The sequence below is a fragment of the Coenobita brevimanus genome, chromosome 96 (genome assembly GCF_032717465.1).
Source record: "Coenobita brevimanus isolate Jiangsu-jjx chromosome 96, ASM3271746v2, whole genome shotgun sequence".
Taxonomy (NCBI): Eukaryota; Metazoa; Arthropoda; class Malacostraca; order Decapoda; family Coenobitidae; genus Coenobita; species Coenobita brevimanus.
The window spans coordinates 17,737,382-17,753,077 of NC_137049.1; the positions used below are offsets into that span (position 1 = coordinate 17,737,382).

The following is a 15,696-nucleotide window of genomic DNA, read 5'->3' on the forward strand; positions in this document are numbered from 1 at the left end:
AGTAGGAGGATACGGAGTAGTGTTTGCAGTCAATCACCTCACACAGCTGACTCTCAACAAGGAAGAGAAGATGGGGTTTAGAGGAAGAAAGGTGGTGTTCAGCAGAGATAAATTTAATGAAAAGGCCACAAATAAAGCAAAAGTGGAGAGAGAGAGAGAGAGAGAGAGAGAGAGAGAGAGAGAGAGAGAGAGAGAGAGAGAGAGAGAGAGAGAGAGAGAGAGAGAGAGAGAGAGCAGATTTATCAGTATCGATGTCAAACAGTTGAGAGTCGTCCAGGTCACTTTAGGTCCTGTAAGATTATTTAAATCAAAGTCATCTACAATATGAAGCCTTATTGGTGCAATTTTTAAATATATATAACAGGTCAGGTCCTTCATGTCCTTTCACGTCTCTTCAGGCCCATCCAGTCAATTTTTGTCATCCATTCGAAGGCGAGTGCTTAAATCAACTCTACTGGTGCAGTAAAGTCGATATAAGTATTTCAGGACTGGGTGGGGTAGGCTGAACTGAATGGACAGGATCGGCTGGGATGATGGTGGGTGACTGTGTACATGAGTATTCTATGGTAGGCTTGCTGGCAGTGGATGCTGTCGTTATTAGAACATCAGCAATATGAGAGCAGGAACGGGTGGGAAGGGTATATAGGAGTAGACAGGATAAACTGGGATGGTATTGAGTGGAGAGGTATGGCGAGGGAAGTATGTGCTGTGAAGATGGGTGTTGTAAAGCTAGAATCCAACAATGTAGATGGGATGGGCAGAAGTAACGGGTGAGATGGACTAAGATGATGATGAGCGTTGAGACAGGTTAGCACACCCTGCAAAAAGGAGATTTGTATCAAGGAATGCACTGGCGATTTAAAGGTCTACATTAGGGGATTCTCATGGTTGTTCATTGTTGAGAGGAAGGGTAGAAAAAGATCGGGCGGATGGAAGAGGGTGAACTGGATGGGCAGAGATGGTGATGGATGATGGGGCATGAGTGGGGGTAACACACCCTGCACAGACGGGTGTTGTAGGTTACTGGTATGGGCATGATGAAGGATTAATTTAATAATTTTCCAAGCAGGAAAACACAAGTGAGAGCAACAAAAGTAACTGATTACTGCTGCCTCTCCTTTCACTCACTTGCCCATCATGTGTGTGTCGTAGCCAAGGGCAGCGAGGCGTTCCGGGAGTAGTGTCACGTTGATCGTCAGACCCGTGGGCGCCAAGTCCGGTAAGGGGGCACCCTTAACAGGATATCAAATTTGACAATGGTTTCCTAATGACAGTCATATGGATAATCATGGAACATGGCAAATATTGGCAAATTCTTGAACCAGAATCAACTGGATCTATTTGTAGACTGGCTTCTTGATTTACAATGTCATGTGTCATTTAAGTCAGTATAAATTACTTGCATTTTTAAAAACAGTTTTTGTATGTAAACTTCTGAATGTGTGTAATAGAACTGTACAAGTGGGAGTAGCGAGACCTGTCGTCCGAGATGGTATGGGTAGTATCCTGAGAGTAGTGCTGAGCGTGTGGGTGTGCATACAGGCTGAACGTAGTTCTGGTCCAGCACCACACCCTCGTCCGCCAACTGCTGCAAGTTAGGCGTCAGCACCCCAGTGTCATGCCACGACACGTCATTCCACCCTGAATACACATACACAAACGTGAAGGAACACACACACACAAACACACACACACACACACACACACATCTGAAGGTAAAGTAATTGTAGCCAATTTGTACATGCCACCCAGATCAAACACATGGGAAAGAGATGAATATGAGGACCTGGCAGAGAGTACAATTCAGAGTTTAAGATCATTACTACATAAAATGGAAGAGAAATCGGAAAGAATTATACTAACTGGGGATTTTAATACAAATATAAATTGGAATACTCTAGATATAATTAGCCAAGAAAGCTGTTGGGACCAAAAGATCCTGGACCTCGTGCAAGAGTTTTTCCTAACGCAACATGTGAGGGAAACCACCAGAAAAAGAGGACTTGATGTACCTTCAGTGCTAGATCTAATATTTACTAGGCAAGAAAATGATATTGACAGTTTAATATATCACCCTCCACTCGGCAAAAGCGATCATGCAGTACTAAATTATAACTTCAGGATAGCATATGACATAGTAAACAGCAATGACAGTTACAAAAAGAGCCTAAACCATAAAAAGGGAAATTATCAAGACCTAACGAAGTATTTCTTAGAAGTTGATTGGGAAAATAAGCTTAGAGGACAAGATTAAAATGCTGTATATAAAAAATTCTGTGAATTTTATGAAATAGGAGTCCAGAAGTACATCCCACAGCACAAAGACGCAGATAAGAAAATACAGAAATGGTTCAATACAGAATGTAAAAAATCAAAAGAAAGAAGAGATTTGTTGTGGAATAGATACAGAAGACACAATAGTGAAAGGGCGTATAATAATTACAAACAGGCACGAAACGATTATACAAGAATAAGGAGGGAAGCCCAAAAACAGTTTGAGGAAGATATAATAAATAAAAGTAGTGATCAACCAAAGCTGTTTTACAGCTATATCAGAAGCAAAACCAAAGTAAAAGATATAACACAATCCATTACGGACGAGGGAATCACTTATACACAAGAGAAAGATATTTGTGAAGCACTAAATTAGAATTTCCAATTAGTTTTTACAGAAGAAAAAAATTTTGAGAGGGACTATGTGGAACATGCATGTCCACACATACTACCAGATATACAAATAGCAGAAAAAGTAATACAGGAGGAGTTAAGTAGATTAGACAGAGGAAAAGCAAGTGGTCCTGATGAAATTTCATGTTGGGTATTACGAGAATGTGCAAAGGAGTTAAGTAAACCATTATTATTAATTTTCAAGAAATCCTTGAGTCAAGGTAAACTACCTGATATTTGGAAAAAAACAAATATTGTCCCCTTATTCAAGAAAGGAAACAGACAAAATCCACTCAACTACCGACCAGTATCACTGACCAGTGTTGTAAGCAAGGTATTAGAAAAGCTTATAAGAAAAGCTTGGGTAAATCAACTAGAAAAACACAGTATGATAACAGAAAGACAGTTTGGTTTCAGAAAAGGAAAATCATGTGTTACTAATCTGTTGAGCTACTATGACAGAGTAACAAACACAATACAGGAAAGGGAAGGATGGGTGGACAGTATCTATTTAGATTTCAAGAAAGCTTTTGACACAATACCACACCAAAGACTTTATGGAAACTGTACCATCAAGGAGGAATTCGAGGCAAACTGTTTTGTTGGATGCAATACTTTCTCATAAAAAGAGAGATGAGGACAGTACTAAGAGGAAACTACTCATCATGGAAAGAAGTGACTAGTGGAGTACCACAGGGTTCAGTGCTGGCACCAATCATGTTTTTAGTGTATATAAATGATATAAACAGTAACACTGGAAATGAGAGCTATCTGAATATGTTTGCAGATGATGCAAAAATGCAAAGGAGAATTACCAACACAGACTCTTGTAAAGAGCTACAAGAAGAATTAAATAAACTTCATGAATGGAGTAGTACATGGCAAATGGAATTCAATGTGGACAAGTGTCATGTAATCAGGTTTGGTAAAAGTGGAAAAAGACCTGATTGGGATTATATGTTAGGAAATAAAACCCTATACACATCAGAAAGAGAGAAAGACCTAGGTGTGATTATCAATAACAGACTATCTCCGGCTGACCACATCAGCGAGAAGGTACGGAACATGTATACACTGCTTGCAAATATGAGAATAGCATTCAAATACATAAATGAAGACATGCTAAGAAGGATAATAACATCATTCATTAGACCAACCCTGGAATATGCATCAGTAGTCTGGAGTTCTCATCTCAAAAAGCACATAGACAAGATTGAAAAAGTTCAAAGGGCCGCTACAAGATGGATACCAAGCTTAAGGGACCTAAGCTACCAAGAAAGACTAAATAAACTGAATCTACCAACACTACAAGAGAGAAGGAAAAGAGGTGACATGATAATGCTATATAAGTGCATATCAGGAAAGGAGAAAATAGACATAAATGATTACTTAACATATGGAGAAGCATCAGCAAGAGGACATTGCAAAAAACTGCATAAGAAGAGAGGTGATAAAGACGTATGGAAATTCAGTTTCCCAAACAGAGCAATTGATCAATGGAATGCACTACCGAATGAAATAGTGTGTGCCAAAACAATTCACAAATTTAAGGATATGTACGATAAATATGGTTTAAGACACGGGACAGTACGAGCTTGACTCACTCCTGTAAATATACAATTAGGTAAGAACAATTAGGTAAGAACACACACACACACACACACACACACACACACACACACACACACACACACACACACACACAAAATGAGCGCCAGTCCAACAAAACAGTCACTGACTTGTGGCTGATATTAGTGAAGAATGTAGGAGGCAGTCATTTTATTAGTTACTCCCTATTTTGGTATTCAGAACGATTAATACTTTGACTTGCAGCAGCGAGTAAAGAGGTAGACGCAAGATGTGGAATAATGACATCTAGAACAGTGCCATGCTGCTAAAAATACTGATCAAGGCACTCTTCTCAAACAAAGATAATATGCTTCCCTGCAGTCTGTGTGCTGTGTCACTGAACTTGGTTGAGTGTCCAACCGAAAACTCCACCACAGGACAGTGCATATTTAAATGGCGGCATTATTCATTAACCATAAATTTATCGGTCATGTTGGCTGACATCTAACCACCTCCCCATTACCATGTCAGGCACAATAAAAGCAAATTCGGACAGAGAAAACTTTCATCAATTACAAGGAGACTAACTAAGCATGATTCACAGCAGACATTGTGTTTGTAATCATTTGCAATAATATGTAGAATGTAAGTATAGCATGTAAGTATTTGTAAGTGTGATCCAAGTAGGGCGCCATTGATCGCTTACTAATGTCTGGCCTGATTCAAATTTTGCTGAACCTTGAGTTTGAGGTCGCACCACCGCCCTTACCGGTGAGAGTCGAGCAGTTAGCAACAGTCTGGGGACAGATAAGGATGGTGTTCATACGGCTGCTGTGTGGAGATATAAGGCGGTGCTTAATATATCAGAAAACTACTCCGAGACTTTGAATTCACCAACGACTGACGTCGAGGGGGATTAACATTCTTAACATTTGGTGGCAGTGGTGAGATAATGGTGATTTCACGTCTTCTTTGGGCAATCTTGGCTTTATTGTCCATTTTCCCATGCTCCTGTTCTTCCCTCGATGACACACAGTCTATCTCCACTCCAGCCTCCAGTTTTTGCAGTCGTGGTGTGGTTCTTCCGTGGTTACGGAATCATCCTTGCAGCTTTGGTGTGGTTTTTGGACTTTCCTCCACACCAGCACCCCACCTACCACCACACCACCACAGCCAAGTAAGCCTCCATCATTACTCTCACTACCTGCCTTCGCCTGCCAGTCCTGTGTGACTTGTTATATTATCACGCTGTACGGGGTTAGTTTTAGCCCCCACAAACTCCAACATAGACCTTACTCCTAGAAGTAGCCCCCAACCACCGCCCGACGCCGTTACATCATCGTCCCCCCATCTACCACACAGACCGACGTCACCCAGGGAGCGAGGCCACTCACAACGAGCTACGTCACAGCCTCCTGCTCCTGTCAACTTCTCGCTCTGCCCAGTGCTTGGCTGCTGCCCAGTTACGTCACGAACATCTCCGCCCAATCAACGCTGGCGGGGGGAGGAGACACTACTGCACGAGCCTCATTCGACACCAACCTACCGCAAGGAACACATCTTACTACAAGTATTTTTCTATCTGCCTTTTCATGCATTTTCTCATCCCATCTCATTAATTGATTCCTTTCTACAGAGATGTCAAGCTGTCTCTATAGATTGTGATATTTTAATCATTTACTTTTATCCATTCACTGCATTTTTTCGATCCGAGTGCTCCTCTTCTCCCGACACTGACGGCTCTTAAGGTAACGACACTCGTCACTGGAGTGAGTTGTGCTATTCTTGTGATATTTGTATGGAAGACGACGGGATCGCGAAGGTGTGCACTGTCGTTCCCGTGAGCAAAATCATCTTTGTTTTGCGGGCACAACTAGACTCTGGATGACCTACATTACCACAGTGCCAGCACACAATCGAGGATTGTTTGCTTTGTCGCACAGTAGATTTGTCACGACTGCTAGATGGTGGAAAGCAAGTGGGACTACCTTTATTCCTTCTTGCAATCCAAACTTGTTTCGATCTACAAGTACGATGACTATGTGTGAGTCCACTTGTCCAACTTTCAGAAAATTCATAAATACGTTCAAGATAATCTGGACCTTACAAATGAGGAAATGGTAAGTAACCAAAATGTCGCTGTCAAAGATGTTACCACCCAAGTAGATGACTTAGTTTTTGCCCTAGATCATGACAGATTCAAAACTAGATAGTAAATTCTTGGGTCCCTTCTGTGTCATATCTCGTAAGGGTAATAAATTCGAATTAAGAGATTCGTACAAGGCAGAAACAACATGGGTGCAAACAGATGATCTCAAACGTGGATCAAAGCGCATAGTCTTGGAGGAGCCACTGGGAGAGACCACATCTCCACAACAAGTAGATTCTTCCTCTTCTCAAAGTCCTTCTTCTGACACTCCTACTCAACCTTCTTCCTCTTCTCTAACCCCTTCTTCTGACACTCCTACTCAACCTTCCCCTGCTGTTAATAACTATCGTGCCAAATTGCATTCTGCTACTAAGTCTCTTGCATAACGCTGTCATCTCACACTCTCGTCACCATCTGCATTAACATCACCTCTAACATCAACTCATTTTATAGGAAAGATGCTGTCGGTCAACGTGCTGGCAGTGCTGACTCTGGTCAGGTCTGGATCGGGTGAGGACGATGGTGTCGTACGGCCTGGGGCCTTGGTTGGCGCAGGATGCCAGGTAATGGTGGTGAAGGATGTAGTTTCCTTGCACTGCGACCTACAGTAGAGCCGCTGGCCGACGTGGCCATCGCCCTACCTGACTTTGCACGTCAGCTAGAGGACCTGCAGGGACTCCTGTCAGGTATTAAAGATCAACAACCCACAGACACATTTTGGTACCCACTCTACCTACCCATCAGCTGGAAGTTGGACTATATTCATTATCATTCAACCATCTCCAGATTCCTTCCCTAACCAAACGCCTGTTGGCCGCTCACGAGTGAAATGTGGACTCTTTGATCTTGGAGGAGAAATTCTGAGCAGATTATTTGGTGTAGCGACTGTCCCTGACCTTTCTGGATTTAAAGAAGACGTTTCAATTAGCAAATGCTCTAGCGTCCCTGGAAAAGGTATTAAGTGTTCAACATTCTTTGCTACAAGAGATCACACACCATTTAAATGATGTTACAAACACGTCAAATAAGTTTACAGCAATTCTTAAGCATGAAGTATCGAAGGTAAATATTGTATCATAACTAATGTATGTCAAATTACATGTAGATAATTTGCAGGTTTCTCTAGACTCTCTTGTCTCCCAAGTTTCTAGCTTAATTCGTATTTTAGTCAATGCTGTCGATGGTCGTGTCACCCTTGATTTAGTACCTATCTCTTGACCTTCACTCTACCTTGGAATGGGCTCACTCAACCTTCGACTTGTCTCCTGTGATTTCGTTTTCCTCTTTAGAACACTACTACCCAATTCTAGAGGCCACATTCCTTACTAAAGATTCGTATCCCTCTTCGTTCTTCTATCACATCCGACCTCTTTCACATCGTTCCCTTTCCCTTCTGGTACAATAATTCTCTGGCACAAGCCTCTGTCTCTTCAGAGTACATCCTTCTTTCCCATGATCATCTCTATATTGCCTTCACCTCCTCCAGTGACCTCCACAGATGTGCCTTTCTCACACCCAACTCTCGAGTTTGTGCTGCATACCTCCTAACAATTTTTCCTGGCAGCGTTGCTCCTTGCGACTCTGCCTTAGTCCGTAATTTCTCAGTACAACCTGTCTGTACCTTTGTTCTGGCCCCCAAAAGCCAGGTACACCATGCTTGTCTAAATAACATCCGCTATTTCTTCTTTAGTGTCTCAACTCCTGTCAGTCTTATTTGTCCAGGAACCCCTGTCCGCTCACTATCCGCAGTTGGTTTGTATAAGGCCCCTGATTATTGAACAGTAAAGTCTGAGTCTGTCATAGCCCATGCTACACATTATCACTTCGCACTTCACTCCCACAAATATGACATCTTCAAACCTATTAATACTGCCTTTCATCTACCAACAGACAATCTTTCCATCACATCAGACAACCTACGTATGCTGAACTTTCTGAATCAGTCTAATTTCCTTATGAACCAGTTCACTTCAGCTTTTAACCGCTCCTGGGTACATCCAATCTTTGTATTTCCTCCAGTGGTATTCTGTCTTCTTGGTTTTCTTGTAACTGTATGTATCCTATACTGCTGTGTCAAGCGAATGGACAAAAGACTGCATGAGATCCGTGTGGCAAAAAGGTTAGTGCGACAACCAGAAGACCTGGAAACTGGTAGTTCTAAATGGGGTATCACACGGTACCTGAAATAATGGTTTGCCGATGGAACGCGTTCCTGGTTTGCTGGAACCAGGCACAAACCTTATCACACACGTTCCTCGAACGCCACCGACGATCGGCAAAAATGTAAACAAAGAACACCGGAGTCTGTCCCACCGCGTCACATGAGTCGCACGTATCAGATGCAACGTGGCTTTTCTTGAATTTGCTGAGGAGAGAGTGATTGCTGCATTGGCTCTTGCAGTGGTGACACTTGAGAAGAAGTGGCGGCGGCCAAAACAAGAGAAGGTGGCTCCGCTGCCGCCTTCTCGTGACAAGGGAATGGCCTTATTTTTTCAATAAGGGCGATTTCAGCAGCCCTTTTCCATACTATCTGCCCAGATGCCATCATATCTGCAGTGTTGAATGAACGGCGAGATACATACAACACTCTTCACCCAGCATGATGTGCTGAATTCGCTCCCCAATGTAAACAAAAATTATCGACATCGTTATTTCACCCGTGCATAATATAAAAGGTTATTTAAGCTTTCATAATTAATAATATATATAATGAAAAGTAATTAGCACTCTAGGAGGGAATTATAACTTTTAAAAAATAACCAAAATACTGCAATATAGCCCCCAAGTTCCTCATTCAGCTCGCTCTGGTATCAGAGAAAACGTTTTTTACCGGCAATCGTCGGCAGGAATGGATTTGAACCGAATCCAGTTTTGCCCACGAAATTCTCAGCGGCTACCACTGTTTCGTGGGCGGTTACCACGATTTCTTCGGCAAACCATGATTTCAGGCACCGTGTGATACGTAACATTCATTATGATTAGTGAAGATGTGAAGATCATACTGGAGTAAAAAAAAAAAAAAAAAAAAAAAAAAAAAAAAAAAAAGGAAATCCCTGTGCAAAATTGAAAGTTGAGCTACTTGAAACAAAATGTAATAATATCACTATGATTACTACACAGTGAGTCACGGACATGAAAACTAGTGAAATACAAATGAGATAAGGGAAGTGAATATCTCATCACCCTCAAACAGTGCCTTCTATGCAGTGCCTTCTATGTAAGATAAACTGGAGTGTATATAGTGGTGCATTCCGTTGCTATATTCCTCACTGAGGTAACATTGTGATTACTAGTAATTACCATATATATATATATATATATATATATATATATATATATATATATATATATATATATATATATATATATATATATATATATATATATTGTTACGGAACAGCGAAAGATAATGTACACTTTAAGTGAGAATACTAAAAATCACTACTGTCCCGTAAAATTCCAGGTTCAAAACAAGAGTTAGGTAAAATTACAAGTTAAAGTTTAATGCTCAGACTAACAACAAAACATTCAGGACTCATAAGGATAATGTAATGGCAAAAAAAAAAAAAACAGGTTAAATATATGGTTAACTGCAATAGCCTCTATTAACACGAAATTAGCAAGAGTAAATTTACCTAAGTCAGCCCTGATAAAATGAAAATACACTGGGTAATGCTCAGTTAATGCAAGATAAATTATTACAGATACAAAATATTATTAATAATGGCTGATAGTAAAACTTTACACTAAGCACAAAAACCTCACTAGGCCTACAAATTAACACCTTATGCTACACAGTACAAGAACAAAATGTAATAACACTCATACTCAAATTACACAGCAGTTAGATGGCTGGAGACTTCCTGAGCACTCACAATAATAACAACTGTACAGGGGAGGACAGAGATGTGAGCAAAATGAGGAGTAGATCTAAGTGGCAAAGATGCAGAGACTGAGCTCATTATAAAGGGGCCGGCAGAGCTTGATACAACTTGTATGAAGGACGCGCAAATGAAGCCATGGGGACAAAGAGTTGACAATCCTGCTCTGAACAACAGAAAGAACGACTTACTCTACTATAACGGTAGAAGGGGGGACTGAGGTAGAACACGCTCGTGATCAAACATGCAGCATACTGTACGTTAGAATTACACAAAGGATGATGAAATCATAGGCTATGTAACACCTCCCCACAAAGAAGAAAGAAATTTACAAGGGAAATTTCTGATTACTCTAAAACAATCTGTCTAAAGTCTAGATAAGCAATCTGCAATAACATTTTCTTTCCCCTTGACATGCTGTATGTCTAATGAATACTCCTGAAGTAGACTCCATCTTGTCAATCTCTGATTTTTATCTTTAAACTTACTAAGGCATTTCAGTGGGTTATGATCGGTATAAATGACTATGGGGTCAAAACCATAACACAAATAAAATGAAAAATGCTGTAAACCCAAAATCAAGGCCAAAAGCTCTTTCTCAATAGTTGAGTAGTTCTTTTGAGGTGGAGTGAACTTCTTACTGTAATAAGATACAGGGTGTTCAATACCCTGATCATCCTCTTGCAGCAAAACAGCCCCAGCTCCTGTATCACTTGCATCAACAGCCATCTTAAAAGGCTTAGCAAAATTTGGAGTAGCGAGCACTGGCTGACTTAATAGGATAGCTTTAAGTTTGTTGAAAGAGGATTCACAGTTATCGGTCCAGACAAATTTAACTCCCTTTTTCAGAAGGTCTGTAAGTGGTGATACAAGAATTGAAAAGTTAAGAACAAATCTGTAATAACCTACCATTCCCAAAAATTTTTGTAGCTCTTTCCTACCTTTAGGTCTAGGAAGATCACTTATAACCTGAACCTTAGCTGCTGCTGGTGCAACATGTCCATCACCAATTACGTACCCAAGGTACTGAACTTTAGCTTGACCAAACTCACACTTTGATAAATTAGCTACAAGATTAGCCTCAACCAAACGCTCAAGAAATTTACTGACATGGCATAGGTGATCTTTCCAGTTGTCACTGAAGATTAATACATCATCAATATAAACAACACACCCTGCCAAACCCTCTGTTACAACATTCATGAGCTTCTGAAATGTGGCTGGTGCATTCTTCATACCATATGGCATTACAGAACATGCAAAAGTCTTTCCTAGTGTTACAAAACATGAGATCTCCCTAGCACGTTCAGTCATAGGTACTTGCCAGTATCCCTTTAACAAATCAAACTTACTTATGTACCTAGCCTTTCCGATTTTGTCTATGCAATCTTCCACGCGAGGGAGAGGGTAAGTGTCTGTTTTGGTTATCTGATTAACACGTCTGTAGTCGATGCAAAGCCGCTGTGACCCACCTGGCTTAGGGACTAGAATGACAGGAGAACTCCACTAGCTCTGACAGGGCTCAATCATCTTGTGGTCCAACAGGTAGCCAAGCTCCTTCTGGATGAGAGGAACTTTCACTGGGTTCACACGGTAAGGAGGCAGTTTAATTGGCTTTGCGTCTCCAACATCGACATCATGCATCAACACAGTAGTTCTTCCTGGAGTGGCACGGAACACTTGCGGGTACTCCTGCAGTAATGCTGAAAACTCCTGCCTTTCCTCGGGAGGTAGATGAGAAAGCTTAGTCTGGAGATCATTCATGATATCAGGATTCTTCCCCAAACTATCACTTAGGCTCATACTGCATGGGAGAACTTCACTTGCAGACTCGGGAGGAACAGCTACATTGCAGACTGGGTTATTTTCGTCCCGCCTGTGATATAATTTTAGCATGTTGATGTGACAAAGTTGCTTGTTCTTTCTACGATCTGGTGTGGCGATGACATAGTTGACATCACTGAGTTTCTTCTCCACGAAATAAGGACCACTAAACTTGGCTTGAAGAGGTTGCCCATGCACTGGTAGCAGAATCAAAACCTGATCTCCTGGCTGAAAGTGGCGTAACCTGGACTTCTTATCATACCAAGTCTTCATCTTCTCCTGAGCAGCTCCTAAATTCTCTCTCGCCAGTTGTAAAGCAGTGGACAGCCGTTCTTTGAACTTCATCACATACTCCAGCAGGTTGACGTCATCTTCCTCCGACAGCCAGCATTCCTTGAGTAGCTTAAGGGGTCCTCTTACTTCATGGCCAAACAGTAGTTCAAAAGGTGAGAAGCCCAGTGATTCATTTGGAGATTCTCTTGCGGCAAATACGACGAATGGAAGACCTTTATCCCAGTCTTTCTGATGTTCCAAACAGTATTTCTTGAGCATCGATTTGAGTGTTTGATGATATCTCTCCAACGCTCCTTGAGTCTGGGGATGGTAAGCTGAAGACGTGATCTGGGTGATGCCCAACTCTTTCAGAGACTGCTTGAAAACATTTGACATGAAATTACTTCCCCGGTCTGACTGTACCTCCTTGGGCAGATCAAAGTTTGTGAAGAACCCTAGCATTTCCTTAACCACGTTCTTTGCTGAGATATTTCTAAGTGGAATGGCTTCAGGATAACGAGTAGCCATATCAATCAGGGTCAACACATAAGAAAATCCTGAAGAAGTCTTAGGAAGAGGGCCCACAATATCCACCAACACACGGGTGAATGGCGCCTCAAAAGGAGGAATGGGAACTAGAGGTGCAACCTTTTCGGTCTGATTACACTTCCCCACAACTTGACAGGTGTGACAAGACTTACAATACCAGGAAACATCCCTGAAGATACCTGGCCAGTAGAAGTGTTTCAAAATGCGTGCCACAGTCTTCCTCACTCCAAGGTGTCCTGCCAAACTGGAATCATGAGCCACTCGAATGATATCCTGCCTACAAACACGAGGGATGACAACTTCATGTACAACCTCCCACTCACAGTCCGCTGATGCTGTTGGGGGTCCCCACTTCCTCATAAGTACTCCTGACTTTATATAATAACAAGTAGAAGCACCAGCTGACTCTTCCTCACTGCAAGCAGAGTTAGCTAGACCTTTCAACTCAGGGTCAGCAACCTGCAACTCAACCAACTCTTGACGAGACAAATTATCAACACTACGGGGTACTGCCTCATCTGGTGAGTGGTCCAAATTAGCAAGAAAAGTGTCAGCTAGGATAACATCATCATCATCATTATCCTCTAAATCACCAGTAACTTTAGACTTAGCCCTAGTGACAGCACATGCAGGGAACACATCAGGGACATCACAATCCTGGGACGCAGCCACTGGCTCACTAGACAACTGAGGAGCTGGACACACTTGACTTCCACCAATATCATTTCCAAGTAAGAAAGTTACACCTGACATTGGGAGTGTCTCAACCAACCCAACCATAACGGAACCATTAGCAAAACCAGACTCTAAATTCACTCTGCACAGAGGGACAGAGAAGTAATTATTCCCTACACCTTGTAAGATTACAGTTTCATCAAAGGAATTAACATTAGAGCCTAGAACACTGGTCAGCATAAGGGATTGGCAAGCACCTGTATCACGATATATTTTAACTGATTTCCTGTCATTACTGTCCAGAGGACTGACAAAACCATCAGACAGGAAATTAGCACAGGAACTCTTGAGAGTGTCACCCACGTTACTGCTCAAAAGAGGAGCTTCACCATGAAGATTTAATTTAGCCCTCAAAGCAGGTTCAGTTAACTCAGTTAAGGAATTCTGGGAACTCTCAAGGGTGGACACTAGACCAATTGACTGAATATTTAAAGACTCCTTTTTGTTCACATCACGCTGTCTCCTGAAACATTTCTCCGTAGTATGACCAAGCTTACTACAATAAGTACATTTACTTTTCTGAAACCTAGAGGTGAAGCTGGTATTTACTTCCTGAGAAACATCATCTTTATTCTCTTTCCTGTTACCTGTACTCTGAGTAGAAGCAACGTACTTACTCTCAGCTTTCCCTTTTTCTTTAGAATATCTCTTGTGAGTGAGAACATATTCATCAGCTAAAACTGCAGCATCAGACAAATTATCTATTCTTTTCTCATCAAGATATAGGCTTACATCTTTATTAACACACCTTTTGAAGTCCTCCAGCAAAATCATCTGCTTAAATTTGTCAAAATCAGAATCCACATTCTTAGAATTTAACCACTGCTCTAACAGATCTTCTTTGATTTTTGCATACTCAACATGGGATTGCTTATCTTGCTTATAAGTTGTCCTAAATTTTACTCTATAGGCTTCAGGAACAAGCTCATAGGCCTTAAGAATCAAACTCTTAACTACATCATAATTATCACATTGATCCTGAGGCAAAGATGCATAAGTTACTTGAGCTTTACCGGTGAGAACAGTTTGAAGGAGTACTGGCCAATACTTTTTGGGCCAATTAAAACCTGTAGCTACCCTCTCAAACAACTGAAAATACTTTGTTAAATCAGATTCATTAAAAGGAGGGACAAGTTTAACATTTTTAGCCACATCAAAATCATCAGAGCTAGATGATCCAGTTCCACCTTGTTTCATGCGATACTCATGGTCTGCCTGAATCCTAGCTAGTTCAATTTGTGCCGGAGCCTTTGCCTGTGCCTCCTGAATACGAGCAGTTGCCTGAAATTCAGCCTCCTGAATACGAGCCTGAGACTCCGCCTCCTTAGCATTTGCCTGAAATTCAGCCTCCTGAATACGAGCCTGAGACTCCGCCTGCTTAGCATTTGCCTGAAATTCAGCTTCCTTAGCACAAGCCTCCTGCAGAGCTAGCTGTAACTTAGCTAATTCAATCTGCGTTTGCTCATTTGGAGGAGTTACATTAAACAAGCTTTCATTAATCATGTCAACAATTTGATCTTTAGAATGATGAGAGTGAACTGCAATTCCCAATTGTTGAGCAACAAGCTTAAGTTCATTCTTTGTTCTGTTTTCTACATCCAACACTGTTTGCACATTTGACAAAAAATCTTTGGCTTCATCAAGTGTAGAAATAGTAGACATCATGAATAAATCACAGTCACAAAATATCAAGCAATATCCTTATGATAATATCCTGAATATCCTGATAAGAGGTCGCCAAATTTATGTTACGGAACAGCGAAAGATAATGTACACTTTAAGTGAGAATACTAAAAATCACTACTGTCCCGTAAAATTCCAGGTTCAAAACAAAAGAGTTAGGTAAAATTACAAGTTAAAGTTTAATGCTCAGACTAACAACAAAACATTCAGGACTCATAAGGATAATGTAATGGCAAAAAAACAGGTTAAATATATGGTTAACTGCAATAGCCTCTATTAACACGAAATTAGCAAGAGTAAATTTACCTAAGTCAGCCCTGATAAAATGAAAATACACTGGGTAATGCTCAGTTAATGCAAGATAAA

At 41.2% G+C, this 15,696-nt stretch overlaps 1 protein-coding gene across 1 annotated transcript in view; it reads right to left on the minus strand.

The window, feature by feature from the left end:
- The window catches only part of LOC145413474 (arylsulfatase B-like), a 62,155-nt gene that overhangs the window by 38,471 nt on the left and 7,988 nt on the right, over positions 1-15,696 (minus strand). The window contains exons 2-3 of the mRNA XM_080283172.1: positions 1,478-1,641; positions 1,129-1,232 (exon numbers count right to left, since the gene is read on the minus strand). Coding sequence (XP_080139298.1) covers positions 1,129-1,232; positions 1,478-1,641 — 268 coding nt within the window. The remainder of the gene's footprint in view (positions 1-1,128; positions 1,233-1,477; positions 1,642-15,696) is intronic.